The sequence below is a fragment of the Astatotilapia calliptera genome, chromosome 15 (assembly GCF_964374335.1).
Source record: "Astatotilapia calliptera chromosome 15, fAstCal68.1, whole genome shotgun sequence".
Taxonomy (NCBI): domain Eukaryota; kingdom Metazoa; phylum Chordata; class Actinopteri; order Cichliformes; family Cichlidae; genus Astatotilapia; species Astatotilapia calliptera.
In genome coordinates this window covers 27798374-27810000 of record NC_137436.1, presented here as the reverse complement: position 1 = coordinate 27810000, position 11627 = coordinate 27798374, and the positions used below count along the sequence as shown (strand labels likewise).

Sequence of the window (11627 nt, the reverse complement as noted above, 5' to 3'; positions counted from 1 at the left end):
CTGGTTCCGTCTCCATCCTGTTTTTCCGTCTCCTCGGAACCCAAGGACCACATACACAACTTCTCCTCAGCCTGCCCTTCAGTCCATACTCTCCACCTCCTTGGAATCTGGACCGGACTCTCCACACTCTCGATCCTCTCGGGAATGCTCCCATGGCAGCCTTTTCCCCCGCTTAATAACCAGGGTCTCCAAGTAAGCCCAAGACTATCCACTGGCACTCCATACCTCTGTCCCTTACTCGTTTGTCACTCAGTAACACCCTTCTCCTGTGTTTACAGAAAGTTCCCGTTCGAGTTCTCCCTGTGCTCTACGCCTGTTTCCCCGCCCACGGATTTCCCTTAGTTTCTGCGAATGGTTTCTGTTAAACCCAGTTCTGTTCACGTTTTTGTTCCTTCTAATAAATTATACATAGTTCGAGTAATTGAGTCTGCTTTTGAGTCCACCGCATCCTTGTTTGTGACAGAACGAACTGGCCACTAATGGACTCAGCGGACCCAATTCGCGCCGCCATAAATAAACATGTTAGGACGGCATGAACAGACCTTGACGTCCTTAATGGACCAATGTAATGCTATCAGTGAAAAACAGGAAGAGTTACTTACCCGGTTTTCGGAACTCAGGGAGTCTAATCCACCCGTTCTCCCCAGCCAGCCGGGACCGTTGCCTGCGCCCGCCGTTGCGCATCCTGCGATAGAATCGGCTTATCGGGGCATCTCTTCCCCTCCCCTCCGATTGCCTCGTGTTCCTATGAGGACTTCCTCAAGGAATTCAAGGCTACGTTCGCTCACCCGATCTCTGAGGGTACTGCGGCTAAGAGGCTGTTGGGACTCCGTCAGGGAAAACGCAGCGTTGCAGAATACGCGATTGAGTTCCGCACTGCTGCTGTGGAAGCGGGTTGGCCAGACGCCGCGCTGCGGGGGAATTTTCCTAGCGTCCCTTTCCGAACAGATGAAGGATCAGCTGGCTGTGCACGACGAGCTGGCCACGTTCGAAGCGCTCGCCTCTCTCGCTCTCAGGATCGATAGTCGACTGAGGGAAAGAGACGCTGAGAGGCGGTCCAAGCCCTCTCCGTCTCTGTTTCGACCCGTGGCCGTTTCGGCGTTACCCCCGTCGCTTCCGGTGACATCATCCGTCCGTCCTCGCTCTCCTTCCCCTGAGCCTATGCAGATCGGCCGCGCTCGGCTCACTCCTGAGGAGCGGGAGCGGCGTTTCCGAGCCGGAGAGTGCTTCTACTGCGGAGGAAGCGGCCATCGCCTCACTGTTTGCCCGGTCCGGCCAAAAGGCGTGGCCCGCCGGTAAGTCCGGGGTTACGGGTGGGCAATGTTTTTAAGAGTGATAAACCCCGTTTTTTGCTTTCGGTTTCGTTGATGTCCGGTACTAAGGCTCATTCTTTTCGTGCTCTCGTTGACTCCGGGTCAGAGCAAAATTTGATAGACGCTGCGGTTGCTAAATCATTGAATTTGCCCCTCATTCAGCTCGAGCCTCCGATCCCGGCCGCCGCTTTGAATAATGAGGTATTCGCGATGATCACCTGTCAAGTTAGTCACGTCAGGTAACCATCAGGAGGACATAACTCTTTTTTACCACCTCTTCCCTTGACGTGCCAGTGATCCTTGGTTTTCCGTGGTTGCAGAAGCACAATCCACACATTGACTGGACAGGGAAGAGAGTGGCGAGTTGGAGTCTGTTTTGTCTCGCCAACTGTTTAAAGTCAGCCTTGCCCTCGGGGGCTTCTGTTTCTCCTCCATTGGTTGTCTCCCCCCCTGACCTTACCTCTGTCCCTCCTGAATATCATGATCTACGAGAGGTGTTCAGTAAGGACAGGGCTCAGTCGCTGCCTCCTCATCGACCTTATGATTGTGCCATTGATCTTCTCCCTGGTGCTCCTTTGCCCTCCAGCCGTCTTTATAACCTGTCCCGTCCGGAGAGGGGGGCTATGGAGAAGTACATCCAGGACTCGCTAGCAGCCGGTCTCATTCGTCCTTCTTCCTCACCGGTGGCCGCCGGTTTCTTTTTTGTGTCTAAGAAGGATTCATCGCTCCGGCCGTGCATCGATTACAGGGGACTTAATGCGATCACAATTAAGAACAAGTATCCCCTACCTTTGATCAACTCTGCTTTCGAACCCCTCCGCGGTGCCACTGTCTTCTCCAAGCTGGACTTGAGGAACGCATACCACCTTGTCCGCATAAGGGAGGATGACGAGTGGAAGACTGCTTTTAACACTCCTCTGGGGCATTTTGAATACCTGGTAATGCCGTTTGGCCTCACCAATGCCCCTGCAGTCTTCCAGGCACTAGTGAATGACGTGCTCCGGGATTTCCTGAATGTTTTCGTGTTTGTTTACCTGGATGATATTTTGATCTTTTCTCGATCCCTCGAGGAGCATCAGGTGCATGTCCGGAGTGTGCTGCAGCGACTGTTGGAGAACCGCCTTTAATCAAATCAATCCAATCAAATCAAATCACTTTTATTGTCACATCACATGTGCAGGCACACTGGCACAGCACATGCGACTGAAATTCTTGTGTGCGAGCCCCACAAGCAACAGAGATGTGCAAACACAACAACACAAACGAGCAAAATACAAGAATGGCCAACCTGAAACTAATAAATATATGTACAATATATAATAGTGTATGCATTTCTGGATGTGTATACTAAATATTTTCCTGTGTGTGTGTGTGTGTGTGTGTGTGTGTGTGTGTGTGTGTGTGTGTGTGTGTGTGTGTGTACACACATTTTTACAAATTAAATAGTAAAAAAAAAATAATAATAATAATAATAAAATATATAAAATATACAGAGTTGAATATGTGCAAAACAAGTGGCATTTGTATACAGTGTGGAGTGCATAATGTTGAAGTTCCAGTAGTGAAGCTGAGGTGTCTATGACGTGTTCAGCAGTCTGATGGCCTGATGGAAAAAGCTGTCTCTCAGTCTGCTGGTACGGGACCGGATGCTGCAGAACCTCCTTCCTGATGGAAGCAGTCTGAACAGTTTATGGCTGGGGTGACTGGAGTCCTTGATGATCCTCCCCGCTTTCCTCAGGCAGCGCTTCCTGTAGATGTCTTGGAGGGAGGGAAGTTCACCTCCAATTATCCGTTCAGAGCACCGCACTACTCGCTGGAGAGCTTTGCAGTTGTAGGCGGTGCTGTTGCCATACCAGGTGGTGATACATCCAGTGAGGATGCTCTCAATGGCACAGTGATAGAAGGTCCTGAGGATGCGGGGGCTCATGCCGAATCTTTTCAGTCTCCTGAGAAAGAAGAGGCGCTGCTGCGCCTTCTTCACTGTTTTGTTTGTGTGTACTGACCACGTAAGATCCTCAGCCAGATGTACTCCAAGGAACCGGAAGCTGCTCACTCTCTCCACAGCAGCGCCGTTGATGGTGATGGGGGTGTGTACTTCTCTGCACCTCCGGAAGTCCACTATCAACTCCTTTGTCTTTGCGACGTTGAGGGTGAGATGGTTGTCTTGACACCAGTGGGTCAGGGCGCTGACCTCCTCCCTGTAAGCAGTCTCATCACCGTTGGTGATAAGACCCACCACTGTAGTGTCGTCCGCAAACTTCACAATGATGTTGGAGCTGTTAGTGGCTGTGCAGTCGTAGGTGTAGAGTGAGTACAGGAGAGGGCTCAGTACACACCCCTGTGGAGCACCAGTGTTCAGTGTGATGGGGGATGAGGTGATGCTGCCCAGTCTGACCACCTGGCGTCTGTCAGACAGGAAGCTAAGGATCCAGCTGCAGAGGGAGCTGCTCAGTCCTAGATCCTGCAGTTTCCTGTCCAGCTTCGAGGGAACGATGGTATTGAATGCTGAGCTGTAATCTACAAACAGCATCCTCACATACGTGTCTCTCTTCTCCAGGTGTGACAGGGCAGTGTGTAGTGTCAGGGCTATGGCATCATCAGTGGACCTGTTGTGGCGGTATGCAAACTGTAGAGGGTCCAGTGAGTCGGGTAGTGCAGAGCAGATGAAGTCCCTGACCAGCTTCTCGAAGCATTTGCTTACGATGGGGGTCAGGGCTACAGGTCGCCAGTCGTTCAATGAGGCGATGGTGGAGGATTTGGGTACAGGGACGATGGTGGCCATTTTGAAGCAGGCTGGGACTACAGACAGAGAGAGGGAAAGGTTGAAGATGTGCGTGAACACTCCAGCCAGCTGAGCCGCGCGTGACCTGAGGACGCGGCCGGGAATCCCGTCCGGACCAGTAGCTTTGCGTGCGTTCACCTTCCTGAAGCACTTCCGCACATCCTCCTCAGACACAGTGTGCGCACTGACGTCATCCGCGGTGCGCACACTGTCCGGTCTCATGGTGTTTGCTGTGTCGAATCTAGCGTAGAATACGTTTAGATCCTCACACAGAGAGGCCGTGGTCTGCGGTGTGCTGGTTTTCCCTCTAAAGTCTGTGATCGTGTTTAGTCCCTGCCACATACTCCGAGGGTTGTCAAACTGTTGCTCCACCCTGTCCCTGTACTCACGTTTGGCTGCTTTGATCGTCTTCCGGAGTTGGTAATGTGCGTGTTTGTAGTCCGATGTGTTCGCGGAGGCAAAGGCGGTGTTCCGTGCCGCGCGAACATCTCCGTTAATCCAGGGTTTTTGATTTGGGAAGGATTTGACTGTTCTGGATGGGACGACATCTTCCACGCATTTCCTGATAAATCCACAGACTGAGTCTGTGTATTCATCAATGTCTCTGGCGGCCACGTGAAACATTTCTCAGTCCGCGTGATCAAAACAGTCCCGCAGCGCAGACTCCTTTATGTGAAGGCCGAGAAGTGTGACTTTCACGTCTCGTCTATCTCATTTCTGGGCTACCTACTGGCGGAAGGGCAGGTGAAGACGGACCCTGTAAAGGTTAAGGCAGTGGTGGAGTGGCTCGTTCCTGATTCACGCAGACAGCTGCAGCAGTTCCTTGGCTTTGCGAATTTCTACAGGCGCTTTGTCAGGGACTACAGACGGGTGGCTGCGCCTCTCACCCGCCTTACTTTCTCCCGGGTCCCCTTCGTTTGGTCTCCCGAGGCTCACTCGGCCTTCGCCACGCTCAAACGGCTTTTTTCTTCGGCTCCTGTTTTGGTCCATCCTGACACAAGTAAGCAGTTCGTGGTGGAGGTTGATGCTTCGAGCGTGGGGGTGGGGGCTGTGCTGTCTCAGCGTTCTGGTCCTCGTGGCAAGCTCCAACCCTGCGCCTACTTTTCTCGGCGCCTTTCTCCTGCCGAACGGAATTATGACGTTGGGGATAGGGAGCTCCTGGCCATTAATTTGGCTTTGGAGGAGTGGCGCCACTGGCTGGAGGGGACGGAACATCCGTTTATCATCTGGACAGATCACAAGAATCTGACTTATCTCAGATCGGCTAAAAGACTGAACTCCCGCCAGGCTCGGTTGTCCCTTTTCTTTGCCCGATTTAATTTTGACATTTCCTATCGCCCGGGTTCCAGAAATCTTAAACCCGATGCCCTGTCTCGCCAGTACTCCTCGGACTTGGACTCCCGGGACCCTGAGCTCATTCTCCCTTCCACCTGCAGAATTGGCTCCCTCACCTGGGATATGGAGGAGGCCATACGCCAAGGACTACGAGAAGACACCGATCCAGGAACTGGCCCACCCGGTCGGCGTTTTGTACCCTCTGCTGCCCGGTCGGCTGTGATCCATTGGGTCCATACAGCCCGGTTTACTTGCCACCCGGGAGTGAGTAGGACCACGGCTCTGTTGAAGAGGTATTTCTGGTGGCGTTCCATGGACAAGGATGTGAAGGCTTATGTGGCTGCCTGTTCTGTTTGTGCCCGTAATAAGTCCTCCAATCGGCCCCCGTCTGGCTTACTCCGACCGCTTAGTACTCCGCATAGGCCTTGGTCTCATATCGCCTTGGATTTTGTTACCGGCCTCCCGGCTTCTTCGGGGAAGACGGTGGTTCTGTCCATAGTCGATCGGTTTTCCAAAGCGGCTCATTTCGTAGCCCTAGACAAGCTGCCGACGGCTGCTGAGACCACCCAGATCCTTATGGACCATGTATTCCGACTTCATGGCATACCCTCGGAAATTGTGTCTGACAGGGGGCCTCAGTTTGTCTCCGGAGTGTGGAGGGCCTTCTGTACAGCCCTGGGTGCCAAAGCCAACTTGAGTTCTGGTTTCCATCCGCAGACCAATGGCCAGACTGAACGTTTGAACCAGGAGTTGGAATCCGCTCTTCGCTGCGTCTCATCTCAGAACCCGGCTGCCTGGTCGTCTCAGTTGCCTTGGGTGGAATACGCCCATAATTCTCTCACGTCTTCGCCGCGGTCGTGGTGTCCAGTACCTGGTGGACTGGGAGGGGTATGGGCCTGAGGAGCGTTCTTGGGTTCCTCGGTCGCTCATTCTGGACCCGTCCCTGATTGCTGCGTTTCGCTCCTCCCCTCGCAGGGCCCGGTCCAGGGGGTCGCCGGGTGGTGACCCTTGAGGGGGAGGTACTGTCATATGCTGTGGGAGTGTCTGGTCAGGCATGGTCCAGGTTCCTGTCATCCGTCCTTTGGGGTGGAGTTGGCCAGCTCATCACCTGTTTTCAATCTCCGGGGCTCCACCTAGAGGGTTTTTAAGCCAGCACTGCCTGCCACTCCTCGCCAGTTCGTCCTGCTACCATCTGTGATTCATCACCCATCGCACTCACCAGTAGTGCTGGTTCCGTCTCCATCCTGTTTTTCCGTCTCCTCGGAACCCAAGGACCACATACACAACTTCTCCTCAGCCTGCCCTTCAGTCCATACTCTCCACCTCCTTGGAATCTGGACCGGACTCTCCACACTCTCGATCCTCTCTGGAATGCTCCCATGGCAGCCTTTTCCCCCGCTTAATAACCAGGGTCTCCAAGTAAGCCCAAGACTATCCACTGGCACTCCATACCTCTGTCCCTTACTCGTTTGTCACTCAGTAACACCCTTCTCCTGTGTTTACAGAAAGTTCCCGTTCGAGTTCTCCCTGTGCTCTACGCCTGTTTCCCCACCCACAGATTTCCCTTAGTTTCTGCGAATGGTTTCTGTTAAACCCAGTTCTGTTCACGTTTTTGTTCCTTCTAATAAATTATACATAGTTCGAGTAATTGAGTCTGCTTTTGAGTCCACCGCATCCTTGTTTGTGACAACCATTCCTTTAACGTTAACTAGTAATGACTTCATGAACTTCTTCACAAATAAAATTTTAGCCATTAGAGAAAAAATTACTCATAATCATCTCACAGATGTAACATTATCTACAGCTACCGTAAAGTACCATTGATATTCATTTAGAGCCTTTTTCTCTAATTGTTCTTTCCGAGTTAACTTCAGTAATTACTTCCTCAAAACCATCAATGTGTCCTTTTAGACCCCAAGCCTGCTCAAAGAAGTCCTGCCATTAATTAATGCTTCAATATTAAATATGATCAAGCTATCCCTAATAATCGGCTATGTACCACAGGCCTTCAAGCTGGCAGTATTTAAACCTTTACTTAAAACGCCATCTCTAGACCCAGCTGTCTTAGCTAATTATAGGCCAATCTCCAACCTTCCTTTCATATAAAAAATTCTTGAAAGAGTAGTTGTCAAACAGCTACTTGATCATCTGCAGAGGAATGGCTTATTCGAAGAGTTTCAGTCAGGTTTCAGAGCTCATCACAGCACAGAAACAGCTTTAGTGAAGTTTACAAATGATCTTCTTATGGCCTCTGACAGTGGACTCATCTCTGTGCTTGTCCTGCTAGACCTCAGTGCAGCGTTCGATACTGTCGACCATGCTGTAGGTATTACAGGTACTGCGCTGGTTTGCAGTGGTTTGTATTATATCTATCTAATAAACTTCAATTTGTTCGTGTAAATGGTCAATTATGGAGTTCCACAGGGTTCAGTGCTAGGCTGTATCATCAGAAAGCATAGCATACATTTTCACTGCTATGCAGATGACACCCAACTTTATCTATCTATGAAGCCAGATAACACACACCAATTAGTTAAACTACAGGAATGTTAAGACCTTGATGGCCTCTAACTTTCTACTTCTAAATTCAGATAAAACTGAGGTTATTATATATGGCCTTGAAAATCTTAGAAATATGGTATCTAACCAGATTCTTACTCTGTATTCATTACCTTGTCATTGTAGTAATCTTTGACCAGGACATGTCCTTCAATGCACATATTAAACAAATATGTAAGACTGCTTTCTTCCATTTGCGAAATATCTCTAAAATTAGAAATATCCTGTCTCAGAGTGACGCTGAAAAACTAGTTCATGCATTTATTACTTCCAGGCTGGACTACTGTAATTCATTATTATCAGGATGTCCTAAAAACCCTGAAAAGCCTTCAGTTAATCCAAAATGCTGCAGCAAGAGTACTGACAAGGACTAGAAAGAGAGAGCATATTTCTCCTGTTTTGGCTTCCCTTCATTGGCTCCCTCTTAAATCCAGAATTGGATTTAAAATCATGCTCCTTGCATAAAAGGTCTTGAATAATCAGGCCCCATCTTATCTTAATGACCTTATAGTACCATATCACCCCATTAGAGCACTTTGCTCTCACACTGCAGGCTTATTTGTTGTTCCTAGAGTATTTAAAAGTAGACCGGGAGGCATAGCCTCCAGTTTTCAGGCCCCTCTTCTGTGGAACCAGCTTCCAGATTAGATTCAAGAGACATAGACTATCTCTACTTTTAAGATTAGGCTTAAAACTTTCCTTTTTGCTAAAGCATATAGTTAGGGCTGGATCAGGTGACCCTGAATCCTCCCTTAGTTATGTTGCAATAGACGTAGGCTGCTGGGGGATTCCCATGATGCATTGAGTATTTCTTCTTCAGTCTTCTTCAGTTCACACTCTGCAATTAATTATTAGTCATTATTAATCTCTGGCTCTCTTTCACAGCATGTCTTTTATCCTGCTTTCCTTCTCTCACCCCAACCGGTCACGGCAGATAGCTGCCCCTCCCTCAGCCTGGTTCTGCCAGAGGTTTCTTCATGCTAAAAGGAAGTTTTTCCTTCCCACTGCCGCCAAAGTGCTTGCTCATAGGGGGTCATAAGATTGTTGGGTTTGTCTCTGTATGTATTTTTGTAGGGTCTACCTTACAATATAAAGCACCTTGAGGCAACTGTTGTGATTTGGTGCTGTATAAATAAAACTGAATTGAATTGAATTGAACAAGTATCTATACTTCTACTTAAGTACAGAATGTACTTTTGCCAACTCTGGTTTTAAACGATGCCAAAGTGGCTTCAGAGACTTAAAGTCGTAAAACGAGTCAGCATTGTGCACTTCCTGCAATCTCATCCAAGTCGACAGGTTCTGTGAGTTACATTCCAAATCATTCCAAGATGAGACTCTGAGTTAAAATGAAATTAAATCATGATGTTTCCAAGAGAAAAGCTTTTGTTTTGGCAAGACGTGTAGAAAACTTGAAGCCAACTTCCCATTGGCCTTTGGACTTCCTGTCATTATAATAATAAAATTAAAAAAAAAATAATAATAATACATTTTATTTGAGGGCGCCTTTCTAAAACCCAAGGTCAAAGAGAAAAAGTTACCAATAAAACAGTAGATTCAAATAGATTCTAATAAATTAAATTACAAAAAACAACAAATAAAAACAAACAAAAAAACAACAACATTTGACAGCAAGTAAAATCTGTATTAAAGCGAGTAAGCCAGTTTAAACAAGTAGGTTTTGAGTTGTGACTTAAATAAGGGAAGGGAATCTATATTTCTGAAGGCTGAAGGAAGTGAGTTCCAGAGCCGAGGAGCAGAGTGACTGAAAGCTCTGTGCCCCATAGTGATAAGGCGAGCAGAAGGAACAACAAGATGAGTGGCAGATGAAGATGTCAGAGAGCGGGAAACAGTGGTTATTCTGCCCTCACTGCTACACTGGATACAGTTATGCAGGTAGATAAACTCCTCGACAACTGACAGGTGTATCGTCCCTTTTATTGACGCTGCCTTCAATTATCAACAGAGTGAAACTACAAACAGAAGGAATAAGCAATATTCAGTCTATAGATTCACACGATAATGCAAATCAGTTGGCTAAACTAGCTAACATTGGAAAGAAAGTAAATCTGAATACAGTACACCTTTAACCATAAAAGTGCATAAATAATAGCAAATATAGTTGCATTAACTCTTGTTCAACTTAAATACTCACAAGCGATGGTTTCTGTAAAACAACGAAGAGGATGGATGCAGATGTTTATCTGAACAACATGCTGAGTCAGTCTTTTCTCAAAGTGTGCTGCATTACTAACTCTACAGCTAATAACAAACAAATCTTGGCATGAAAGAACTGTAGCGACTCTTGCTGCTGGGAAGAAGAACTACACCAGCACAGTGGTGATATGAAGCAGATCACAGAAATAAGGAGGGGCAAGGTTATAAATAAACTTAAACGTGAGAACTAAGATTTTGAAATTTATCCTGGGCAACCAGTGAAGCTGTTAAAGAATTGGGGTAATATGGGAGTATGAGTTATGACCTGGAGCTGGAGTATTCTGAAAAAGTTGAAGTTTATGGAGGGACTTGTTGGGGAGACCAAATAAAAGGGAGTTGGAATAATTGACCTGGGAAGTAATAAGACTACGGACAAGGATGGCATCCGCATGGGGAGTAAGGGATGAAGTCAATTAATGTTATGTAAGTGAAAGTATGCAGACCAGGTTATGTAATTAATGTGAGACTGAAATGAGAGAGTACTGTCGAGTATGAAACCCAAACTTTTTACCTGTGGGGAAGGAAGGATGGGGGAATTTTCAATATTAATGGAGAAACTGTGTGAGATTTGGTTAAGATAGATGCTTTACCAACAAGTAAAACTTATGTTTTATTACTGTTAAGTTTGAGATAATTGAAGGAGAACCATGATCTGATCTCCAGTTCGAGAGCGAGTTAGGTGGAAGGGATGAATTAGGTTTGGAGGAAATGTAGAGCTGGGTGTCATCAGCATAACAATGAAAATTGATATTATATTTTCGGAATATTTGGCCAAGAGAGAGCATGTAGATAATGAAAAAGGGCCCTAATACTGAATCCTGGGGCACACCAGCAGAAACAGGAAAGAAACTTGAAGAGTGTGATTTAAATTGGATAAACTGAGAGATATGATGCACCAGGCAAGTGAGGTGTGACTAATGCCAATGGATGCTAATTATGCTCAGGAGGATATTATGAGAAACGGTGTCAAATGCCGGACTAAGATCGAGAAGGATGAGGATGGTTAAAAGACCAGAGTCAGCTGCCATCAGAAGGTCATTAGTAATCCTTAACAAAGCCGTTTCTGTATCATGATTTGGGCAGAAACCAGACTGAAATTTTTCATAGAGATTATGGTCATTGAGGTATGAGTGAAGCTGGAAGGCAACAACTTTCTCAAGGATTTTCAAAATAAAGGTGAGGTTTGATACAGGGCAGAGATTATCAAAATTATTGGGATCTGCACCAGGCTTTTTGAGAATTGGAGTGAAAGAAGCAGTTTTCAAGGATGGAAGAATAACCCCTTACTCACCTGCAGGCACAATGACAATAAGACATTCCTGGTTTGGGTGAACGAGGAGGATCATCTGCGTGTCATCAGCATGCAGAAAGGAGGAAACATGAGGGAGGTGTTCACCCGCTTCTGCACTGGCCTCACCAAG

At 47.5% G+C, this 11627-nt stretch overlaps 2 protein-coding genes across 2 annotated transcripts in view; both read left to right on the top strand.

Annotated features, from left to right (window-relative positions):
* LOC145420349 (uncharacterized) overlaps window positions 1–11518 on the top strand; it is a 12823-nt gene extending 1305 nt beyond the window's left edge. Inside the window, exons 1-3 of the mRNA XM_080289504.1 lie at window positions 1–192; window positions 279–1295; window positions 6406–11518. The exon at window positions 1–192 is cut by the window's left edge and continues 1305 nt beyond it. Coding sequence (XP_080145630.1) covers window positions 520–1295; window positions 6406–6442 — 813 coding nt within the window. The 5' untranslated portion in view covers window positions 1–192; window positions 279–519 and the 3' untranslated portion in view covers window positions 6443–11518. The remainder of the gene's footprint in view (window positions 193–278; window positions 1296–6405) is intronic.
* Window positions 1–11627, top strand: part of LOC113037485 (creatine kinase B-type-like) — a 21525-nt gene that overhangs the window by 9150 nt on the left and 748 nt on the right. The window contains exon 6 of the mRNA XM_026194624.2: window positions 11504–11627. Within this exon, the coding sequence (XP_026050409.1) occupies window positions 11504–11627 (124 nt within the window). The remainder of the gene's footprint in view (window positions 1–11503) is intronic.